Here is a 21,185-nt window from a genome sequence, read left to right as displayed (position 1 = left end):
GTTTTGTTTCCCTCTCGAGCTCCTCTTGTTTTGTACACATCAGTAGACACTTTGGGGAACATATCACTTACAAAACTGAAGGTGTAGTCCACAGTGAAAGAAAAGGGCAGCAGGTGCCTGGCCTTCACATGTGCACACAGTGAAGGAGACCCACCTGTGTACACAGCAGGGCCACCATACCAGATACCTCTTGCCTGTTACTTATTTAAAGGCTCATGCTCCTAGTCATTAAGGATTACACCCGCCACCGTGTGCGAGCTAGGCCTTAAAGGCCAGCTCCGTGTGCCCTGAGCATGCAGTCCCTTATTCCCCCAGACTGAGCAGAGAGTAGAGGTGCCTGTTACATGAAAGAGGGTCCCCTGCTCCCGGCCCTACGAGATCCTATTATCAGGTTTTTGCAATCCTATCACTTTTTTCCTGCTCCCAGGAAAGCTTTTGTATTTTAGAAACTTGAACGGTGAAGCTTTCATTTTTTTCTTTGGCTTCGGTAAGATTTCACTTGTCCGCTTTCTGTCCCCACCCTGGCAGCATCGAAAGGGACCAACGGCATGCAGCCCAGGGAATTTTGCTTTATAATGTTATCTTATAGTGTGATCAGCCCCAGTTACTTGTGTTTTAAAAATTTTCTTTTTCCAGGTGATTCCAGATATCGCCTGTGGGAACGCCAGTTCTAACAGCTCTGCGGGTGGCCGCCTGGTATCCTTTGAGGTGCCACAAAACACCGCAGTCAAGTAAGAAAATTCTCCGTTAAAAACTGTGAAGATTTATACTGTGACTGGGTGCAGGGCCATGTCTGTCCACGTAACTGGTCTGTAACGGGTCCCTCCAGTGAGAAACATGAATGGGGTTCATGTGTAGACGTGGCCAATGTCACTCAAAACCGTGAGGACGCTATTTCAGAGGAGAACATTATAATGGGATCCAGTCAGGCTGGAGATGTGGAATTGTGGAATTGGATGGGCACCGTCAGGTGTGGCGTAAGAAACCCTGGGGCCTTAGCTGAGATCCAGACCTTTCACTTCCCAAATGACTTTTGCTTCCAAAATTCTCTGGCCTCTTATGATTTTAATGGCCCACTAGTTAAATTCTTATGCATTAATTTACCCCAAAGTTAAAATGGAAACATAACAATTTTCTCTTTGAAAACAAGCAGCTGAGAAGAGAGTGTTTGGTTTTAAAGTTAAGCTCTTTTGCATCACGTACTGTCCATTGTCACTGGTGGGGTTGGGGACCGGGCAGGCGAAGCCCTGCTGGCTGAACACTCGCTGTACACCAGGCACTGTGCTTGCTGGGGAGAAGGGGGAGTCAGCATTTGGCCATCCTCTCGGTCCTGTCTGAGCACTCCCATTGCCTGCCGTTCTCTGTCCCTATTAACTGCTGTCCCCCACCTCTATGCCCTGTGCAATCAAATGGACATTTGTTGTCTGGTCTTCAGGGACTTTGGAAGACCGAAGGACCCGTGGCCCTGGTTAAGCAGTGAGCTGCATGGGCTCCCTTTTAAGGGGACAGTGGGTGTTACAGACCTCTTCCATCCATCCTGGGTCATTTTTGCCCACCTTGCCTTCTAAGCTACGGAGTCCCTAAAAATGTTTGGAAGAGGGACTTTGTTACACTGCCCCTGCATCCCCTCGCCCCAGCCTTGACTCCCTCTGGTGGGGGAAGGAATGGCGAAGAGCCAGGGTGAACAATGAACTCTGGGCTCTGGGAAGGAGTCCCCGGAGCCAGAAAGGTGTTGTGTGTGTGGCAGCTTCGAGTTCTACCAGTAGGGGGACCCCGCTCCTAAGTGTTTCGTTGTTCACAATACGGACGAAACCGCCTCTGTAGGGAGCGGGGTTTAGGGAAATGAGGTTCATTAGTTTCCTTTACGTCTATGATACCATCTCCCAGCCCTTTCTTGTCTAGGTCTTATTATCTTACTTTCATAAGCCTTTCCGAATAGTTCTGATCTTCTCTCCCTTTGAATGCTTCAATGCTTTTTGTCTTGTCCCCCCCCACCCCACCCGACCCCACTCTCAACAAACCTGAAATTCTCCAAGACCCTCTTAAGCTGCAAAGCTGGGCAGAAATAGCAGAGTCTGACACAGGCAGAGTAAGGTGGGAGTGTGGGAGTGTGGAATGATCTCCGGTCGCCCTGAACTTACTTGTGAGGGTTCCTAGCCCCTTAGACTTGGATTTATTCATGAAGTCAATCATGTATCAGCCCTTTACTCCGCACCCTGCTGCAAGCCAGGAGCTCTGTGCTGGGGGCAGCTCCGGGCACCAGTGCAAACATGTCATTGAAGAATGCCCGTTTCTCATGGGCAGGAGGAGGCAAAGGCTGGGAGCGGGGCCAGGACCTATTGGGACTTCCCCAATAGGTAGCTCCCTGGGGCTCAAGGTTGGAGGTGCCAGATTTGAGTCCCAGAGGGGAACTGAGGCTGAGGGTGATTAGTCTCCTATAGGGCTCTCATTTCTTGGATTTTATTCCGAAAACAAGAATAAGTCAGGGGAGGCTTGAAGCATGGGAAGTGGCACACTTTCGCTTAAGTGGCTATTTCGGGATGGATTACACAATTATAATAAATTCAAGCAGGACTCTATGTTATATGGGGATGTAAAGAGTTGTCTCTAAAGGAATTCAGTATACCTTTTTATTATAAATAAATTTTTATTATTGATTTGAATTGTCACCCAAAGATGAATGATCTATTAGTGATCTGAAGGTCTATGTTTGATTGAGTGAGAGCCAGACGTTTCTAATACATGTGGTAAATGGCAGCCATGAGTGTGCACCAAGCGGGTGCTTGTTTGTATGACCGTTGTTGCGTCAGTGCCCTTGTACCTTTGTGGATGTACACACTGTCTTTATGTTTAGTTTTAATTTGATGGACTGGTTCTAAAATGAATTTTTCTGAATGGGGCTTTCCCTTTACACCGTTTCTGTTTTCAGAATTCGGCAAGACGCCACTGCTTTGCTGATTTTGCTGTGGAAGGTCACGGCCACAGGATTTCAGCAGTGCTCCCTCATAGATGGACGGAGTGTGACCCTCCTGCAGGCTCCTGGGGGTCTTGTCCTCCTGGAGGAAATGCTCGCCTTGGGGCACAATCACTTCATCGGTGAGTTATGGAAATCATCTACCCAACACCGCATCCGGTTCTACCTGACCTTGGTTTGGTGTTTACAGACAATGTATAAGAGTTTTGCCAGGATAATCTGAATTCTGGCCATCAACACTATTTCCTCTGTTTTTAGTGAGGTTTTGCTCATAATCAAAATTGGTTTCTAAGGTAGTATTTGCAGTGTGGCTCAAAGTGGAAAAAACGTGGGCTCTCATTCCCCGAGACTATACCCCAGCCCTGGCCAAAGCATCATAGGTGTGTGATCCGTGTCACGTCATGCTTTCCATCTCACGTTAATTTCCAACTCTTTGGTCTGCCGCTTTCTCCAAGACTTGTGGGCAACTCAAGGCACTGAGCATTGGTCTCTTAGAAAAACCTATATTCCCAACCTGGACCAACCTGGACACAGCAGCTCAGCAAGCGATTTACCACTTCTGTACCTCAGAAGTGACTCAGAAATCACAACTGTCTTTGCGACCCCTCTTCCCCACACTCACCCCTCCTCTGTGGGTCACTTCTGATTCTTACTCTTTCTCGAACAAACTTGGTTAAATCTGTAATTTAACCTTCCCTAAACTACCCCATGTCCAATTAGCTGTTTTCAGATTCCTCTGCCCTGGAGGAGAAATGCCCTTCAGAAAGCATGACCTTTCACCCCTACTCCTGCTACTCACAAGGGCTACACCAGAAGACTGTCCCTTAGTTTAGCATTCCAACCCGCATCCTGCCAGTTGTCTACACCAGCTTAGAGTGCCTTTGGGGCTGCGAGTTGTAACTCTAGCCCTTAGCCTGCCGATATCAAAGCTATGGTATTAGAGCTTGTTTCTTCGTGCAGCCTCAACTCAAAGACATAAAGTCAAGTTTAAACTCTGCCCATCCCAGTCCAGGCACCCAAGCAGCTCCTGCATCCTGCTGTTAACACCTTCTCCTGTCCAGTCATATATTCCAACAGTCCTCACCTGGAAGATAGGGGGTGGGGAGGTGAGTGACAGCACCTGTCTCTCAGGGTGTTGGGAGGGTTTAATGAAAATAGATATGAAAGTATAAATTACAAGCGTTAGGGATGATACTCGGTTACTTTATTTTTTTCTGATGTACACTAAATATTTTAAATTAAATGGAAAATATACATTAAGATATTCTCTAAAACGTGTTTGATGCAAATATCATAATGAAGATAAGGTGATAGAATGAAATACTCAGCTCTGTATAATTTACGTAGCATTTTATACTTGACTAAACCTTCTCTGATGAGAAGGTCATTTCCTGATCTTTGGAAAATCCAACTGGGGGAAGCAGAGATTTTATTGGGTGGAGAGAAGGTAAGGAGAAATCATCTTGCGGAATGGATGTGCTGGAAAAGGAGGGGATGGTATTTAACTCCAAACCAGTTTTTGACTATTGAGATAGTACTAGATTACTAGTTAGAAATTGTGTGATGAAGCATTGTCAAGAGACAGATCTAAATTTTACTCCCCAGTGCATTCCAATTAACTATTATTTACATCCCTATCTGTTGTAACAATTTTATCTAAGAGGAAATTGTTTGCATATTTTGATAAAGTTTCAATTTTATTTTATATTGATCTTTAAAGTTTTTCTTTTTAGTCAATTAGCCTTCCCTTCTAACATGGAACTAACATTTCAAGAAAATGTATGAACTATTACTACTCTTTAAAATGTCATTTTTACCAGAAGATAGTCATTTGAAATGCTAGCTTAAATTTTATACAACTTTTGCTTGTAAGATAATTATAACTATAGACTGATATTGGGAGTAGGGGTGCAAATTAATAGAGAAGGATTTTCCAGCATTAACATACATGTATTTTTTTGAGATACAAGGAATTTTATGAACGCCAACAGAATTTGAGCTCATTTGCTAACAAAAAATTTCACGGAAAAATTTATCTTTGTTTGAAATTATTATTTCTTGGAGGAATGATTTCCAAAATTTAGATGGCTATATTAGCTAAATTAAGGAATTCTTTCTCAAAAAATTATCCTTTAAAATTATGAGGAGGAGACAATGATGTTGAGTGACACCCTTTATTTCTCTAAGCCATTGTTTTCCATTTTGAAAATTTGTGATCTGGTATCTTTTAACATTTCCTAACCAGAGCTTTCTAAGTGTTTTATATGCCTTTGTAGTGGAGCTCATGATGTTTTAGTGTTATTCTCTTTAAAGATAATCTTGCACAAGAGCCTTCTGGGAAAGAATGGCCAGGTTTGTCACAAGGACAAATTGGCTCCCCCTACACACTGGCACCGACTCTTTTTTACACATTCTTTTTATCTTAAAGAAACAAGATTGATCTTTTGTGGTTATTGTGGAAGCTTTATGCTTACTGCATTGACACGTTTAATGCTCCTTTTTTGTTTGTTCTTTTAAAAAAGCAGCTTTCTTAAAAAAATTCATTTATTGCAATAGTGGGCTCTGTAGCCATGAATACATTTCAGTGAAGAACCAAAAGACTATTTTGAAGAGGACAATGGCATTCATTTTACCGATGAACAAATTGAAGCAAGTGTAGGTGGGAGAAAACTTCCATGCTAAAGGGATAGTGAAGTTCCGGAATTGTGCTGCTGTGTGTAGTTACTACTGCTCCTTTTTAGAAAGAAATGTGAATTCACTTCCAGGAACTGGCTGTTTCCTCTCTCCGCCTTTCTGTCAATAGATTTCAGGTGCATAACTAAGGAGCAAAGTATTTTAATATTTCTATGCAACAGAGCAGAGGAGTCCCTTCTCTGTCTCTGACGGACAAACGTGGTTGCTGTCACCCAGCTTTACACACTTATTCCTTTTTTAAAGTTTATTGCTGAGAGCCCAACGTTAATGTTTGATTTATTCCAGGTGGTGATAATGTACTTGAATTTAACCCATTTCAGTGCCACTGCTTTTACTTTTTGTCATTTTCTTTCATTACTATTGCCTTATGAATATTGATATGATTTCATAGAAAGACAGAGATGAAAGAACATTTTATGCAGTACGTAGCTCTTTTTTTTGCTGTGCCTCAGTGCGTCAACCACTTTCCCTCTGGGTTGTCACCGAGTTTCAATTCTTCTGCTCTCCGCTTAATTATCGCTTCTGTTTTCCCCAAATATGTCTCTTCCAAATATGTTATTTGCTTTATGCAGTGTTTTGGGGTAAATAATGAAGTTAACCTTCGTTTAGCATCGTCTGCTCCATGGGAGGCATTGTAGGTGCTCATTAGCTCCACAGTGACTCATTGGCCAATAGTTCCCGGTTTCAAATAGGAAAGATTCATAACTCCTGTTGCCTTCTCATGAAACAGAGTTGCGGCCTGCCTGTCTTACATAAGGTAATTTTGTTTTGTATTTTGTTCACGTGGGGTTGCTTGGAGACATTGCTATCAGGGGTGAGGGACAGCCCAGCCCTCCAGTGTGTGGCCTCTGTGTCCAAAGCTGTTGGAGGTCACCATTTCCTTAGGGGGAAAGCCCCGCTAGACCCCTTCTCTAGGTTTTATTTCCTCTTGTCACCTGTCCTCGCTTCTACTGGGTGGACCTCTGCTACCTACCCACTACGTTTGCCATCACTACCTGGACTCCCACCCCATCCTTCCCATGCCTCCGACCCCCAAATCTATTCCTCATTTAAACTCTTCTCATTGGGAATGGTTTAGGAGAAAAATGGCCAATCAGAGACTCTTCTCTGCATGGATTCTCAAATCTCCTTAAACCCTTGTCGATTCTTACTAACACACAGACGACCCTGGACTCTTCGCACGGTGAGCTCTCCTTTTGGTCGGGCGGGGCGTGTCTTCTTCACCCTTACGTCCTGTCGACCAACTTGCTCAGAGAAAACCCACCTTTCCCTTCCCACTTTTCTCGTTTAGGGTCCGTATTTGTTGCTACCCCACTCTGGTATTGCATTTCTTTCCTCTTCTTTGAAATTATTTTCGGTGTGATCCAGCTTGTTTCTCTCTCCATTCTTTCTTTCCCGTCGTCTGGCAGCTCATAATTTGCCTTGTTTCTCTTTCTTCATTCTAGTCTCCTGCCCACGACCCACTATTTTTTTCTATCACTTTCATGACACTGGCACCATTCTTTCTTACAGTTTGTAGTACATTTTTTTTAATGTTAACATAGTCATAAAAATAAGTGCAGTTGTACGTTGACTCCGGACCAGGGGTGTTTCATTTATGACCTACTGAAAAGCCGCTCTTAATAGCTTAGATCCACTTTAGCTTGACAAAGAGTGAATTTGCAACCTGCAGCCCACGGGAATGCCCTCTAGGAGCTGGGTGTTGTCTTCTGGATCATAGTTGGGGAATCAGCCACAGAACTCTGGGAATCAGTGACTTCCAGGTCTTGGTATCTGATGTCTTAACTGGATTAGAAATGTCCCTAGTCTGTGCCTAACCCGTTGGTGTCTCCTGGGAACTGTAGAATACCTTAAGTTTCCTTGAGTATAAGTTTTCAATTGAAAAAGATACTTGTCATGCAAAAGGATTTGTAAAGCAGTGCATTCTCTTTGTTTTCTTTTCTGGAGAAATAAGGTGGAGCAACGTGGTACTTTAGCAGGTGCAGTGGAGGTGATGACTTCTTTTCCCTGAAAATAAGACCTAGCCGGACCATCAGCTCTAATGCGTCTTTTGGAGCAAAAATTAATATAAGATGTGGTCTTATTTTACTGTAATACAAGACCAGGTCTTATATAATGTAATGTAATATACTATACTATACTATACTATAATATAATACCCGGTCTTATTTTACTATAATATAAGACTGGGTCTTATATAATATAACATATAATAAGACTGGATCTCATATTAATTTTTGCTCCAAAAGGTGCATTAGAGCTGATGACCCGGCTAGGGCTTACTTTCGGGGAAACAGGGTAGTAAGACCGAGCCTGTGCAATGGAATGTCCTGGCCCCAGAGGTTTAGATCTTTATGGACTCACTTGACGCATTTATCCTCACTGGCATCATGATGCTTTCTTGGATATGCAGTCTTTTGTAGTCAAACAGATTATACTGACTTGTTTTAAAAACAACAAAAACCAGAATTGTCAATATGCAACCAACTGATGCTGTTACTCTGAGGCACAAGCTCTTAATCTGGGTTCAATTGGCCCCTGGTTTTGTGGCAGTTATGGGGGTGTCAAAGGTCACCTCACAGATCCTACGGATGTCCTGAAAATGCACTGCAAACTCTTACGTGTTTGTACATCCTTCTTAGAAGAGAGTCAAAAGTTCATTGGACTCTCAAAGACATCTGAGTCCCTAAAAATGTTAGAACCCACCATGGTAAGCTATGTATGTGATCATGTGAGAAGAGATATGTTTTTCAACATTTTCTACTTCTCCAAGGATGTTTTCTTTAACAGATTTACCTGTGTCCCAAGTCCCCACATCAAGGAACTTAACCTACTTTTATTTACTTACATTTTTAGGCAGCAGGGCTATGGGAAATACGTAGTTCTGTGTTCATGTAGAACATACATGTTGCATGCCTCTTAGTTCCCAGGCACTGTGCCAGCCTGGACACGCACAGAGGATTTAGCTGTGGCCTCTGAGTCAGTGGGGCCACAGGGAGAGCCGAGTGCTATGGACAAGGCATGTGCAAAAGTGGCTGTAGGATTCAGGAGAAGGAGCTGCCACCACTGCGGGGGAAGGTAGGCAGGTAAACTATTCTCCTGGGATGGACAAAGGGCAGTGAATGACATTTTCATGGCACAGGAGTCTGTCATTAACATAATTTCATGTTAGTGCTAGGAATTGACTAATGGCCATCACAACTGGAAATAGAATTTAACTTCAACAAGCACACAGCAGAACCTTTGAAAATCCCATCCATTCCTCTAACTGCCTCACATCTTGGGTGTGAATAAGTTTATACAAGTTAGGTGCTCAAGGTGTGAATTTTATTTCCTGAGTTCTCTGTTTATCCTCAACAAGCAAAGAGGGAACCTTCTGGACTTTGATGTGAATTTTCAGGTAGTCCTCTGGAATCCCTTAATAAAGCTCTAATTTCTTAATTGTGAATTGTATCTCTCTCCTGCCTTCTGGATAAACTTCCTATAAAAGACTTGTCCATTAAATGTAAGTTTCAAAAGTAATTTGGCTGGAGTTGGGGTGTCTCATCCTCTAAATTTGATGGAGAGAGCGAGTTGGGGGAAGGTGCTCCCTGAAGGACTATGCTAACTGGGGTAGGGTGGTGGGCAGTATTCAAAGGGGAAAAGTTCCAATAGAAGAGGAGGGATAGGAGATTTTTTTTTTTAAAAACATCAGTTTGGCTGGAGAGCTCCCTGAAACAATACATAGTGGCCAATATTAATTTTGTTGCATGTGGCTATTTTAGCAATTTAGGCATCAGGTCTCAAGATGGGTCTGACTGTATCTCAGCCCTTTCTCAATGACTTCTTTTGTTGCTTGCTTGAGAGTTAAAAGAACTAGGAGATAAATAGGCCAGACACTGCCCCTCTTCCATGTGGAGCAGCTGGGATCTGGCTCCTTGGGGAAGACTGAGGGTGGCAGGAAAGGGGTGTGGAGAGCAAAGGGCCAGGTACAGACCACTGACACGTCAGAAGAAAGGATCCCATGTGGAGTAAAAGACGCTCAGTGTCTGTTTTCCTCTGACTTGTTGGAAGAGGCCACCAGGAGATGCAGATCCAAATCAGTAATTCAACTGTTGCAGCTGTGAAGATCTGATGGCCTCTTATCTCTCTCTTACACATTCTTTCAGTTATGTTTTACCTGGCTCTGATAGCCATTTTCATTTGTGTTTCACTTTTTAATGGTATATGTGTTTTGTGAGCCCCTCAGCTCTTACGGAACGATTTAGGATATAAAGAAATAAGATATTGATTGGGGCACTTAAAATTTCAGAATATTCTTTGCTATACCTTGAGAATGTCTTCATTGATTGTCATATATTTAGGGCCATTAGTATAAGGATGCGTATTTGCATCTGAGCTCTGACTCAGTAGAGCAGGGTTGGTTCTTTGAAATATTTTAACTCATCTTTCCCATATGCAGGTTGCTGCCAGACTGTGTTCGTGAAATCACGCCATTCATTCTCAGTGTCAGACCCTGCTGAGTTGCAGTGAAGGTTTCAATCTCCAGATCATTCTCAAACAAACCTGCACTATTTTATTAGCACCTGTTGGTGGAGGTGGATTGAGTAAACATTTTACCAACCACTTTAAATCTGGGCTTGGGAAGTCTCCGGCCCCTTGGCTGGCTATACATTGATCTGGAATCTTCTTCCCCTCCAAACCCACAGGAACGGAGCTTCTGCCAGCTTCCTGAAGGGAAATCTAATTTCTTGCAAACATAAGGTCCCCTCTTCCAAACTGTTACCCTGTCTGGCTGCTGTGCTCCTTTCTCCGTGGTCTGGAACCTGTCATCCTGACACTCCCAGCCTCCTGCCTGAGCCCAGGCCCACCTCGTACGTACAGATAGCATCCTGGAGTGGGCTGTGTTTTCCCCACCTCTGAACCCTGTGGTTTGGATGGCTGGTCACCCTTTCCAGACCTTCATCTAATCCCAAACCTGCAGGTTTCCTATTTGTTCTTCTTTCTGTACAGCTGGCATCATTTTTTCCCAACTCTGTCTTCTTTCCCCTCTTCCAACTCCTTTATAAAATCTTTGCTTTGCCAGCTGTTTAAATCACACTTTTTCCTCTGATAATTGTATCTATAGCCAGTATCACACCACTTAGCATCTGAATGTTCCCTCTCCTTTTTTTGGTTTGATGATTTTATATCTTTAATTAGACTTTAAATTCTAGAGAAGGTACTGTGTCATAACTCCTTGTACCGTGATGGCCACCTGAGTGATTAAATTTTGTTCATATACAGTTATTTTGCTCAGTAAATGCCATGTGAAAAAAATTGCCAGCTGCAAATGTCAATCTTTAGAATTCTTTGTAGATTTTCACATCCCACCTCTGTGACATTTAAACTTCTTTCCCCCCTTCTGTTACATTAAAATTATTTTAGGGGATCAAATGCAAAAAGAAAAAAGAAAACAAAGAAAAAGAAAGAAACTTTTCATCATTCTTTTGGGAATGCTACATTTTGCATTTTGTCCTTTAAGATATCTTACTCTGGGGCCAGGGGTAAAATAGTCAAAGAAAGTTTGGAAGGGCTACCAACTATAGTAACAGTAATATCTTTTGGTGAAATCTTAAAATTTAACAAGGAAAATGCAAATTATTTCACCTTTTCATGGCCAACTTAAAACCACAGTTGAATATGGTCTATTGAACTCCCTGCAACAGAGGGAAGGAAACCTTGGAAATGTTAAAAAAAAAAATAGTTGGACGAGAACAAAAGCAGAAGTATAAGACCGTCCTGAACAGCATAATTTACATAATGTTCTTATAGCTCACATTGGCCTACTTGGAGGACTTCTATTAAATTTTGCTTAAACTGAAACTACATTTCTATATTATTAGCAAACAGGATTTTTCTTTTTGATTGTTTTTATTATTGGTATTGTATATTAGGATCTTTTAAAAAATTAGTTGGCCTTGAACCTCAATGCCTTGCTCCTATCTTCCTAAATTTTGTCATGGTGAGCACCATTTATTGGTACCCATTGATGGCAGTGATAAACTAAGCCGTGATGAGAAAGACACATTCCATTATGGACATGCACGGTCCCTATAGTTGACAGTCTAAGATTCACTGGGTCCCACTGAGTGTTGGTTGTCCAGGCTGCAGGTGAGCAAAGATGAATGAGGCCTTTCTCCTACCCTTCAAGACAGTGCCTGGGATCAGGCTTTGTAGAAAGACAGGTTGCTGGTCTACCACAGACCTGATTGCTCCACACAGAATCTTTTACAAGCTCCTCGGGTCATTCTTTCACACACCATAATTTGTGCAAATTGTAGGAACTAATCAATAGTGTTAGAAGTAGAGGACACCTGGATGATAAAGCCACCCTAAGTGCCTGCGTGCAAGCCAACTGTAAGTTACTAAGGTGCTTCTGGAGATTTCCAGCACCAGTTTCAGAATTTAAGAGAACAAAGGTAGCAGGTAATTCTTTTATAATTCGTGTCTCATGTATTAGGTGGAGGGGTTTGCTTGGTTTTGAGAAGTTAACTCAAGGTATGTCTTTATAATCATAAATTCTTTCTCCCTCTCCCTCAGCCCTTTATTTAAAAAATAAAGATAGCATATTTTGCTTGCAGATTAATGTGGAAAAATTAAATAATAAGAAAAACTATATTGTAAAGAATTTATTGTTAACTCTGGAGAGAAATACCTCATTACTCATCCAGTATTGGTGCATTTTAAGCCAAATCTTATTCATAGAATTTGATTGAAACATTTCTTTAAAACTTTCCTTGCTTCTTTTAACTTAGAGACAGCCTCTCAGGGCTGTGCCAGTTTACTGTCAAACACTTTTCTTAGCTTCTGTCAGTGCAAATTTCAACTAAGAAAGTGATTTTTTGAATTGCTGTTTTTACATCAAAGTTCTGCTCCTGTGTAGCATGTCTTGTTTTTTCTTCTTTCTAAGGTGGAGGGATGGGAAAAACGGAAGAGGGAAAGAGAAGAAAGGAGAGAGAGGGCAGAGAAGGAAGGAGAAGGAGAGAGAGGAAGACCGGGTGGGGAGGGGTGGGGGCGGAAAGAGAGAGAGAGAGAGAGAGAGAGAAAGAGAGAGAGAGAGAGAGAGAGAGAGAGAGAGAGAGAGAGAGAGAGATAGATTGATTTTCAGGGCTAAATGTTTAAACCCCTGAGATTTTGGTTTTCTCTCACCAGAATGTAGTTTTCCAATTTACTCTGTTTTGAAAAATAAAAAAGGCTCTATGACAATAGATAATATAGATAATAGTCACATTTTTTTGGAAAGAAGAATACATTCATTTGCTGTCTGGTTATCTGGTCTTTTCACTTAATGTATCACTGATATTCTTTTGTGTTAATAAACATAAACCTATAATATTTTTCTTAATGGTTGTATAGTGTTCCATTGAAGCAATGCACTATAATTTATTTAATCAATATGCTATTGTTAAACAGCTCCCTTCTTTCTTTTGCCTCTTGAGATAGAATTTCAAACATTATAACCTATTTTGTCTGATGATTTATTTGGGTTAAATTCCCAGATAGGGAATTTGCTGGACCAAAGGGTTTGTATGTGTTTTTTTTTTTAATTAAAGTTTATTGGGGTGACAGTTGTTAGTAAAGTTACATAGGTTTCAGGTGTACAATTCTGCAATACATCATCTATAAATCCCATTGTGTGTTCACCACCCAGAGTCAGTTCTCCTTCCATCACCATATATTTGATGCCTTTTACTGTCATCTACCATCCCCTTCTGGTTTGTATGTTTTAATGGCAAATTTGATACACATTATCAAATTGTCCTTAACTTCCTTTTAATTTTCACTCATGACAACCAGTTTTTCTTAGAAATAATGCATTATTTTTCTTCCATCAACTTTTGGCTGGATTCAACTGGAAATTGACATACACCTCTTAGAAATTTCCTTAACAATCTGAAACTTTTAGGGAACTCCTGAAGGAAAAAAGTGGTCCTTAACAGTTTCCAGAAAAACAACAGTTCAAGTCTCTTTAAGCAGAAAGGTATTTAAAGTGGTTTTCTCATGATATGGCACTTAGCTATCAGAATAATGGTAGATGTAATGGTTTCATTGTATCATTCATTTACACATCAGCACAATTGTAAAATGGTGAGAGAGGGGTGAGGAATGACCAAGTGGCTGCCTCTCATGGTCCCTGTCACATTGTCAAGCTCCAGTGACATTTCTCCCACTTAATGTTCTGTGAAGAACATTCATATTCTAGAAGACTACAGCCGCTGATTCCATTTCCACCTCCTTCTCTTGCAATCTTTTGCTTCCCCACTTTAATATCCTGAAGGTAGATATTTAAATTCCATTTATCATAGGCTTTTTATGAGGTCAGAGTTATTCCATGAGGATGGGGCAGAGGATTTCCAGAATGGACAAATATTTTGAAAACCTGTTAGGGAGGCTTTAGAGATGGTCACTTGCTTTTGACACAAAATCGTGTTAGTTGTAATTGTGTTTCATGAAGATCTTGAGTTTAAAACTCAGAGCAGCAAGTAACTGAAGCAAAGTAGGACATGCCAGCAGGAAGAAATTATCATTTTTGGTGAAGAATATAAATAATTAGGATTGCATCTCAAAAAGACTCTCTTGCTTTCTCTCTGACATTTGGGTTTTGAATGCCATGGTATTTTTGGTATTCACATGCATCCTTAACAAGCAGTGCTCTCATGGCTGTCCTGTTTTAATGCCGTGATCGTGAGTTTGACCTACAAAAGTTATATTTGCTTGGTAGACAACTGGAAAATCTCCTTAAATAAATAACACCGACAAATACTGTTTGGCTACCTCACCGATAACAGATGACAGCCTCTGGAACGCTACCCTGTGAAAAAACAGGCTCTGCATCATCAGCACATCTCTCCACATCCCTGTTTATCATCAATAAACATTTATTGATGAATTGCTATGTGCAGGACCCCATGCTCAGTACTAGGGATACAAAGAAATATAAGGTCCCAAGGGCTGACTTTGAGAGTTTAGCCTTCAGGCAGACAGGACATGCTCATTATAGATAAGTAACCCCTATAAGTCTTGTCCCAGGACTCAGTCTTGTTCATGAAATCGTATTCAAATAAACACAGACCCTTAGTCAAAAAATGAATTAACACACTTGAAATTTTTATTCATTTTTTTGAGGGAATGGAATAGGAATAGAAAATACATTCCTGTTGGGCAACAAAAGTCGTATCCATCTTATCTCCTCCTCATTCCTCTCTTAATAGTCTTCGTGTGTTGGCACTTGCTTTGTGAAATTCTCTCTCCCACTCTCCACATCTGCTCCCTCAAATCTCAGCCCAACACCCAGGCTTTGAGGCGCTTTCCTCCTTTCTCTTTCTGTTCTTTCAGTTCTTTATTTGGTACATCAGGGTAGCCTCTCTGTTGTCGGTCTGTTTTTAGTTCTTCTCTCTGTCATGCCCATTACCTGTGTTCTCTACAACCAAGAACTTGACTGGGAACTGACCCAGCAAGCAAAAGTCCTTCCCCCTTAGAAGCTGAAGTCAGAGGAAGGTTATAAATATTCATATAATAAGTAATTGTTGCTCTTGTTAGATATAAATGGCTTGGAGATGATGTTGCACGTAAAGTGGTAAATGAGAAGATAAAAGGGCGAATATTAAGTATCAGATGAATTATACAATCAATTTAAGGGCGACATGGATTCAGAAAAGAAGAATAATCACCAAGGAAATCACTTTAGACTTGAGCTTGGCCTTGAACTGAAGAGTAGGTGTGAGAAGGAAAGACATTCAGGGTGAAAGGAATGGTGCGAGCAGTGATGTGGGAGGGAGAATGCACGTTTGAAAACAGTAGATCAATTTGGCTGGAGCAGCAGATGTCAATAAATAAGGCATGGAGCGTAAGGGAAAGGGTAGGATGCAGGAGCTGGGCTGTGCAGGGGGTTGCACAGTGTGTTAAGGGTCTTGCATTTAGCTAGAAGGTGGTGGTGAGCCAAGGCTTTAAGCAGGGGAGGAAGTGCAGATTGTGACAGAGGTGGTGGTATAATATGGTGAGAGCTGTGGAGTAGCTTTTGGTGGGGAAAATGCAGGGTCAAAATCAAGTGGGAGTGGCAGCAGAAAGCAGGACAGTGGATCGCAGAGACGTTGAGAAGGTAGCTTCAGTAGACATGATTGTATGTCAGGGCAACAAGGGTGTGACATAGAAGACAGAAGCCAAAGGAGCAATATCGGTTTCAAGTTAGGAGGGGTTATTAATAGGAATATTCCACATTGGGAAGAAAGGCTCCTCTTGCAAAGGGTGGTGGCGCTTAGTTCAGACGTGTAGGTGACATTCAGCAGGCAGTTGGAAGGGCAGAACCCTATTCCAGAGGGAGGCTATGGCTGGAGATTGAAATGTGGGGGTCTTTGGGGTCAAGGTTAGACTTGAAGCTGCTGGGAAGAAGGAACATATCGTGTAGAGAAGAGGGTTGGGGATAATGCCATCGTGTAGCTGCGTTTTGCACGTGGGAAGAGAAAGGGAGCCAGCCAAAGTGGCAGCACAGGGAAGACACGAAAGAAGGTGGCAGAGAGGGAGATGGAGGGGAAAGTGAATCGGAGAAAGGACCTGAAGGTTCCAGCTCTTAGAGGCAGAGTTGCTCTGAGCGGCCATAAACTCTGCGGGTGTCCTTCCCATGTCTGATGACACAGTTTCCTCCTGCAGTCAGGCCCCAGCCTTGACATCACCCTTGAACTGTTTCTTTTACTTCTCAAATGCATGTATCAAGAAGTCCCTTCTGCTCTGACTTCAACATGCCCGCACGCATCTCTTCACCTCCACTGCTGTACCCTGGCGCAGCCCCCGGACTCTCTCCCTGCTTTTACCCCTGACTCCTACCATCGAGCCATATTCAGGAGGACCACGTCATGTCCTGCCCCGGCTTACAACCCTGCAGCGGCTCCCATTTCATTGAGAATGGGAGCCAAGACTAAAAGTCCTCCGAGGCCTAAATTCTCTAGCTCGTCTCTCACCACTCATACTCGCATTCCTTCCACTTGGACCATTTCTAGAACTCCCCAGGCTTCGTCCCTTCACAGGGGCCTTTCTACTGGCTGCCTCCTCCCTTACCTGCTCCATGTCCTCGCTTACCTTTCACCTGTAGTGACCACCCTTGTGTACACTGCAACCTCTCTTCTCCTCGTTTGGGCCTCTAGGGCTCCATAGCCCCTTCTCTGCTCTTCTTTTCCCCATAGAACTTACCACTTTCTACCAGAGAACATAATGTACACCTTTTCACCTGTCTCTCCTGTGAGCCTGTGACCACCACGAAAGCCAGAAACTGTACAGATGGTTCACTATTGTATGAGAAGTACTTACTGCAATGGCTGCTTCATAGTCGGCACACAATCGTTACTGAATTACTGGGAAGTAAGAAGTGTAGAAACCTTGCTCAAACTTGTGGATGCAAAAAAGCTGAAAAAACAGCCGGCAGAGGTGCTGCGTGAGAGTCTCATGTGACTGAAAGTGCAGGTATGGATGTGACTTCAGTAAGTGCCTCAGGAAATTTAATCAGACACGTCTGCAAGAAAATGACAGCCCCCGAAACATGTGGTTTTGGCTTGTTTTCGATTTTGTGCGTTTGATCTTATTTTATAGAATACATTGTTGAGTTACATAGATGCATGTGCCTTTATCCATCGGTCATACACTCATAGGTGCACATATGTGTGTTATGTGCACACACACGATCCTCATTTGTGTATACACACACAGATGTATGTCTGTACATAGATTTGTATGTGCACAGGTGCACAGACACGTCTACACACACATATGGCTTAAAGGGCCTGACAGGTAGCTAAGGTTAAAGGACGCAGCTTGGGGCATGTGAGAATGAGCATATAGAGATGCGTAAGATTTGGCAATTAGTTTGGAAAGAAACAGAGCTTTTAGAGTTGGAAATAATGGTAGTACTTATGTGGAGGGTCTAGGACGTAGCTAACATTTATGAATAAAAAATGATCAGCAAATTCACAAATTAATTTTCTATTAACGTGATAGCTTTATTTCAAGAAGCATTCCTTTAAAATATTAAACTGTGATCGGCTTCTACAAATTAGCCTGATTCCAAAGCTTGCGTTTCACACTGGGGAGCCAGGTCCACCCCCACGGAGAACAGGCAGCCTTTTTACCAAGGCTGGAGCCCCCAATGAGCACTAGAAAGGGAAATTCGAAAGACTGAGACCCACTTGATGTGTTTGATATTGTTCTCTTTGTTTCCGATGTGAACAAAGGTTCATTTTGTTTTGTTTTGTTTTGTTTTTGGACCTCTGCCTTACACACTCTGATTCCTGTTGGATTTTCCAATAGTGAAGGCAGTCTGTCCAAACAATGTCAGATTGGGATTTTGGACTGTAAAGGTTGTAAGGAGATGGATAGAATTTTTAATTTGCTACATTGACTATTACAGAAACAATCGATTATCAGATAGCGAGCGGTCTGAGGACTTTCGTAAAGTCTGAAGCCTAAATGAAATCTGTTCTGGACAGATAAAGGAAACGCTTTTCAGTCCACTGAGGTGATGGTCACACTGAATTAAAGAATTTAATTTTGGGAGACAGCTGATTGGGACTAGGGACAATCTGTAATTCATTCTTTCTTGATAAGCCTCCAAAACAGGATTGGTAGTATTGTTCATGGGTTGGAGCAGGATATGGTTTATGAGGCTTGCCACCTAAATTGGTCTGGGTCTCTGTGTTCAGCAGAGCCCCTGGCTGAAGGGGAAGCTGCTTTGCTGTGTGCTTGGAGCTGTTTTGATTACTGCGACCACCGAGGCTGTTAGCTGGAGCAGGAGGTCAGGGACGTGTGTCCTTGTCACCACCAGCTTTCTTTTCTGGGTTCCTTGTTGATCTTTGCTATTTGGTCCTTTTTATATCCTTGTACTTGCTGGCACCACATCTAAGGTCACTTGTCCTCCCTCCCAGAAATAGTTGTTGAGAGCTAAGCACCTGTTTGGTGCTGGTGATAGGGCAGTGAGCAAAACAAGCAAAATCTTTGCTCTCATGAATCTTATGTTTGAGTGGGGTGACAGGTAATAAACAATTCTGCAAATAAGTAGAAAATTACAATTGTGATATGCACAATGTGCTATGATTGTAGTTGATAAGAAAAATCTAATTGACAGCACCTTGCGGAGTGAAGACCACTACCTTGAATGAAGATGAGTGGGTGGAGATATTGATTAGGCAATGGAGGCGATTAATCCTTCCGGGCGGACGGTTGGAACTGCATGTGCAAAGGCCCGGTCGCTGGACGTCATGGTACTGGAGGAACTGCAGCAAGGCCACGAGGCTGGAGCTTAGAAGGCAGGGTTTAGAGAGGTGGGGATGTGGTGAGAAGTAGGTTGTGCCAGCCCTGCTCGGCTGGGGAGACCACATTAGAGCCTAGCAAGGGGAGCTGTTGAAGAGAAGGATCTGATCAACACTATTCTCCTGTGTGAGGTTCCTACTGAAATATATTCGTCTTAATTTGGCAGAAAAGAAATCGTCCTTATAGCAGCTTCTCTGCCCGGCTGTCAGACACCTGGGGTAGGTGGTGAACCCTTCAGTCTTTGGTGTGCCCCCAGAGATTCTGATTCACTGGGTCAGGGTGGAGCCTATACAACAGTTTATGACATGAACTCTGTAGGGAATTCTGACTCCCTGCAGATTCTTCGCATTTTTGAGTCAGGTAGTAGAGGGGCTGAGGGTGGAGACATTTCTGAAGCTCCAGAAAGTGGGGCAGATAGGTAAGGCTGCCTCTGAGCATCCTGAGGACGGAGGTCAAGGACGTGACTGTTCTTGTGATGGGAATGCTAACATGAGCTAGAGATAGCTCGACCAAACAGGCTGAAGCTCAGTTGTCGTCTCCATACCTTCCAATTTTCCTCTCTCAAACTGTCGTGCGCTACCGGGGCTTCATTGCAACACATTGGCTGGTTCTATTTTTAGTGCAGTAAATACTTGCCCTGAAAAATAAAGGTGTCATGCATAATTCAAGAGCAAATGCATCTCAAATTAGAAATCTCACCAAACACTTGTAAGTTCAGATAACTTCTTTCATATGACCTTGAGTTACCAGACAGTCTTGTCAGTGGCCATTTGAATGTGGGGTTTTGAATCAAAGCAGAGCAAAAACATGTCATAGAAGAAAGGCAGTTGAAAGACCATGTTCACAATGTTTGCAACAGCCAGGAAAGTAAACACGTTAATCAACAGCTTTTCATGTTAGCTCATCTCGAAGGCCCGATTCCCCGACTCCCTGATGTTTATAGTTATCCACTGCCCAATTATTGTGCATTTATAGTCTCCCGCTACCCTCCCATCAACACAGAGAAGTGATGAGTTATTTTGGCATTCATAGTAATGCCATTAATCAGGATACATTCACTGAGTATTAATGACTGGATGTGGTGGGCAATTGTATATGAGTTTTACATTAGCTTAGCAATTGATTTACTAGTATTTGATGAGTCGAAACTGTACTAACAGAAGATTAAGTGATACAATTCCAACTGATGATGAAAAGGCCATCAAATCGACATTGAAAAAGAGATTAAATAAAGAATTTCAATTGTATATTCTGTGTGAGCCAACAAAATTTCAAAGGAAAGTGCAAATTAATTTTCATGTTCTACCCTTGGGTATTCAGAAACTGGCATTAAAAACTGTGTCCAATTAGAATGTGGTTTTCATATGAAATGAGGTTTTTTTTGTTTGTTTTGCTCTTGCAAAATGGAGATTAGTTAATGTCAGAAATAGGCACAAGGAGAGATTTGGCAGCCCTATTTGTAAATTTTGCTTCAAAAAAGGATTTTATAATTTGAATATTTTTATATCACTATGTCCATTATATTGGCCAGTGTCTCCTGTGTTAATTGCTGGTTATACATTTAAAAATTGTCTTCTAATTGTGTGAATTGTAGGCATACATGATATATACATTATAACTTTAAGTAAAGCCTAGAGCTTAGCTTTTAACAGTAGAACCTAGACATTAATTATTCAAAATGGCAGGTAATAAAAGTCACATTGCTATGAATGGGTAGTGTACTTTTATTTGGACATTATTTTTAAATTCTAGGAAGAATTTTTACAAGTAGCAGTAACTAAAAAAAAATCCGTTTCAAAGGTTTGATTCTCTAAATGACCTCCTTGTTTACATTCCGGCACTGCTCTTTTCCAAGGGGACATACTTTCCCAGAGCCTTTTCCTCAGACCTACACAAGTTTTAAGTTCCAGTTATGTCCCAGTTCAAATAGATGTTGGTTTTTGATATTGCTGTTGATGATGGTGATGATGATGGTGGTGATGACTGTGGAGATGATGGCGGTGGTGATGATAATGACGATGGTGGTGATGGTGGTGGTGTTGGTGGTGATGATGGTGATGATGACGATGGTGATGATGGTGGTGGTGGTGATGATGGTGGTGGTGGTGATGATCGTTGCTATGAACTGAACTCTGTGTCCCCCACAATGTTGAAACTGTAACACCCAATGTAATGGTACTTGGAGGTGAAGCCTTTGGGAGGT

The 21,185-nt window shown here is 42.1% G+C and overlaps 1 protein-coding gene across 1 annotated transcript in view; it reads left to right on the top strand.

Moving 5' to 3' along the window:
• DNER (delta/notch like EGF repeat containing) overlaps nt 1–21,185 on the top strand; it is a 274,119-nt gene that overhangs the window by 112,561 nt on the left and 140,373 nt on the right. Inside the window, exons 3-4 of the mRNA XM_081051089.1 lie at nt 637–731; nt 2,930–3,096. Of these exons, the coding sequence (XP_080907215.1) occupies nt 637–731; nt 2,930–3,096 (262 nt within the window). The remainder of the gene's footprint in view (nt 1–636; nt 732–2,929; nt 3,097–21,185) is intronic.

Source organism: Rhinolophus hipposideros (assembly GCF_964194185.1).
Source record: "Rhinolophus hipposideros genome assembly, chromosome: 6".
NCBI lineage: Eukaryota > Metazoa > Chordata > Mammalia > Chiroptera > Rhinolophidae > Rhinolophus > Rhinolophus hipposideros.
Note: the sequence above shows the minus strand (reverse complement) of the source record. Positions and strands in the feature narration are given on the sequence as shown.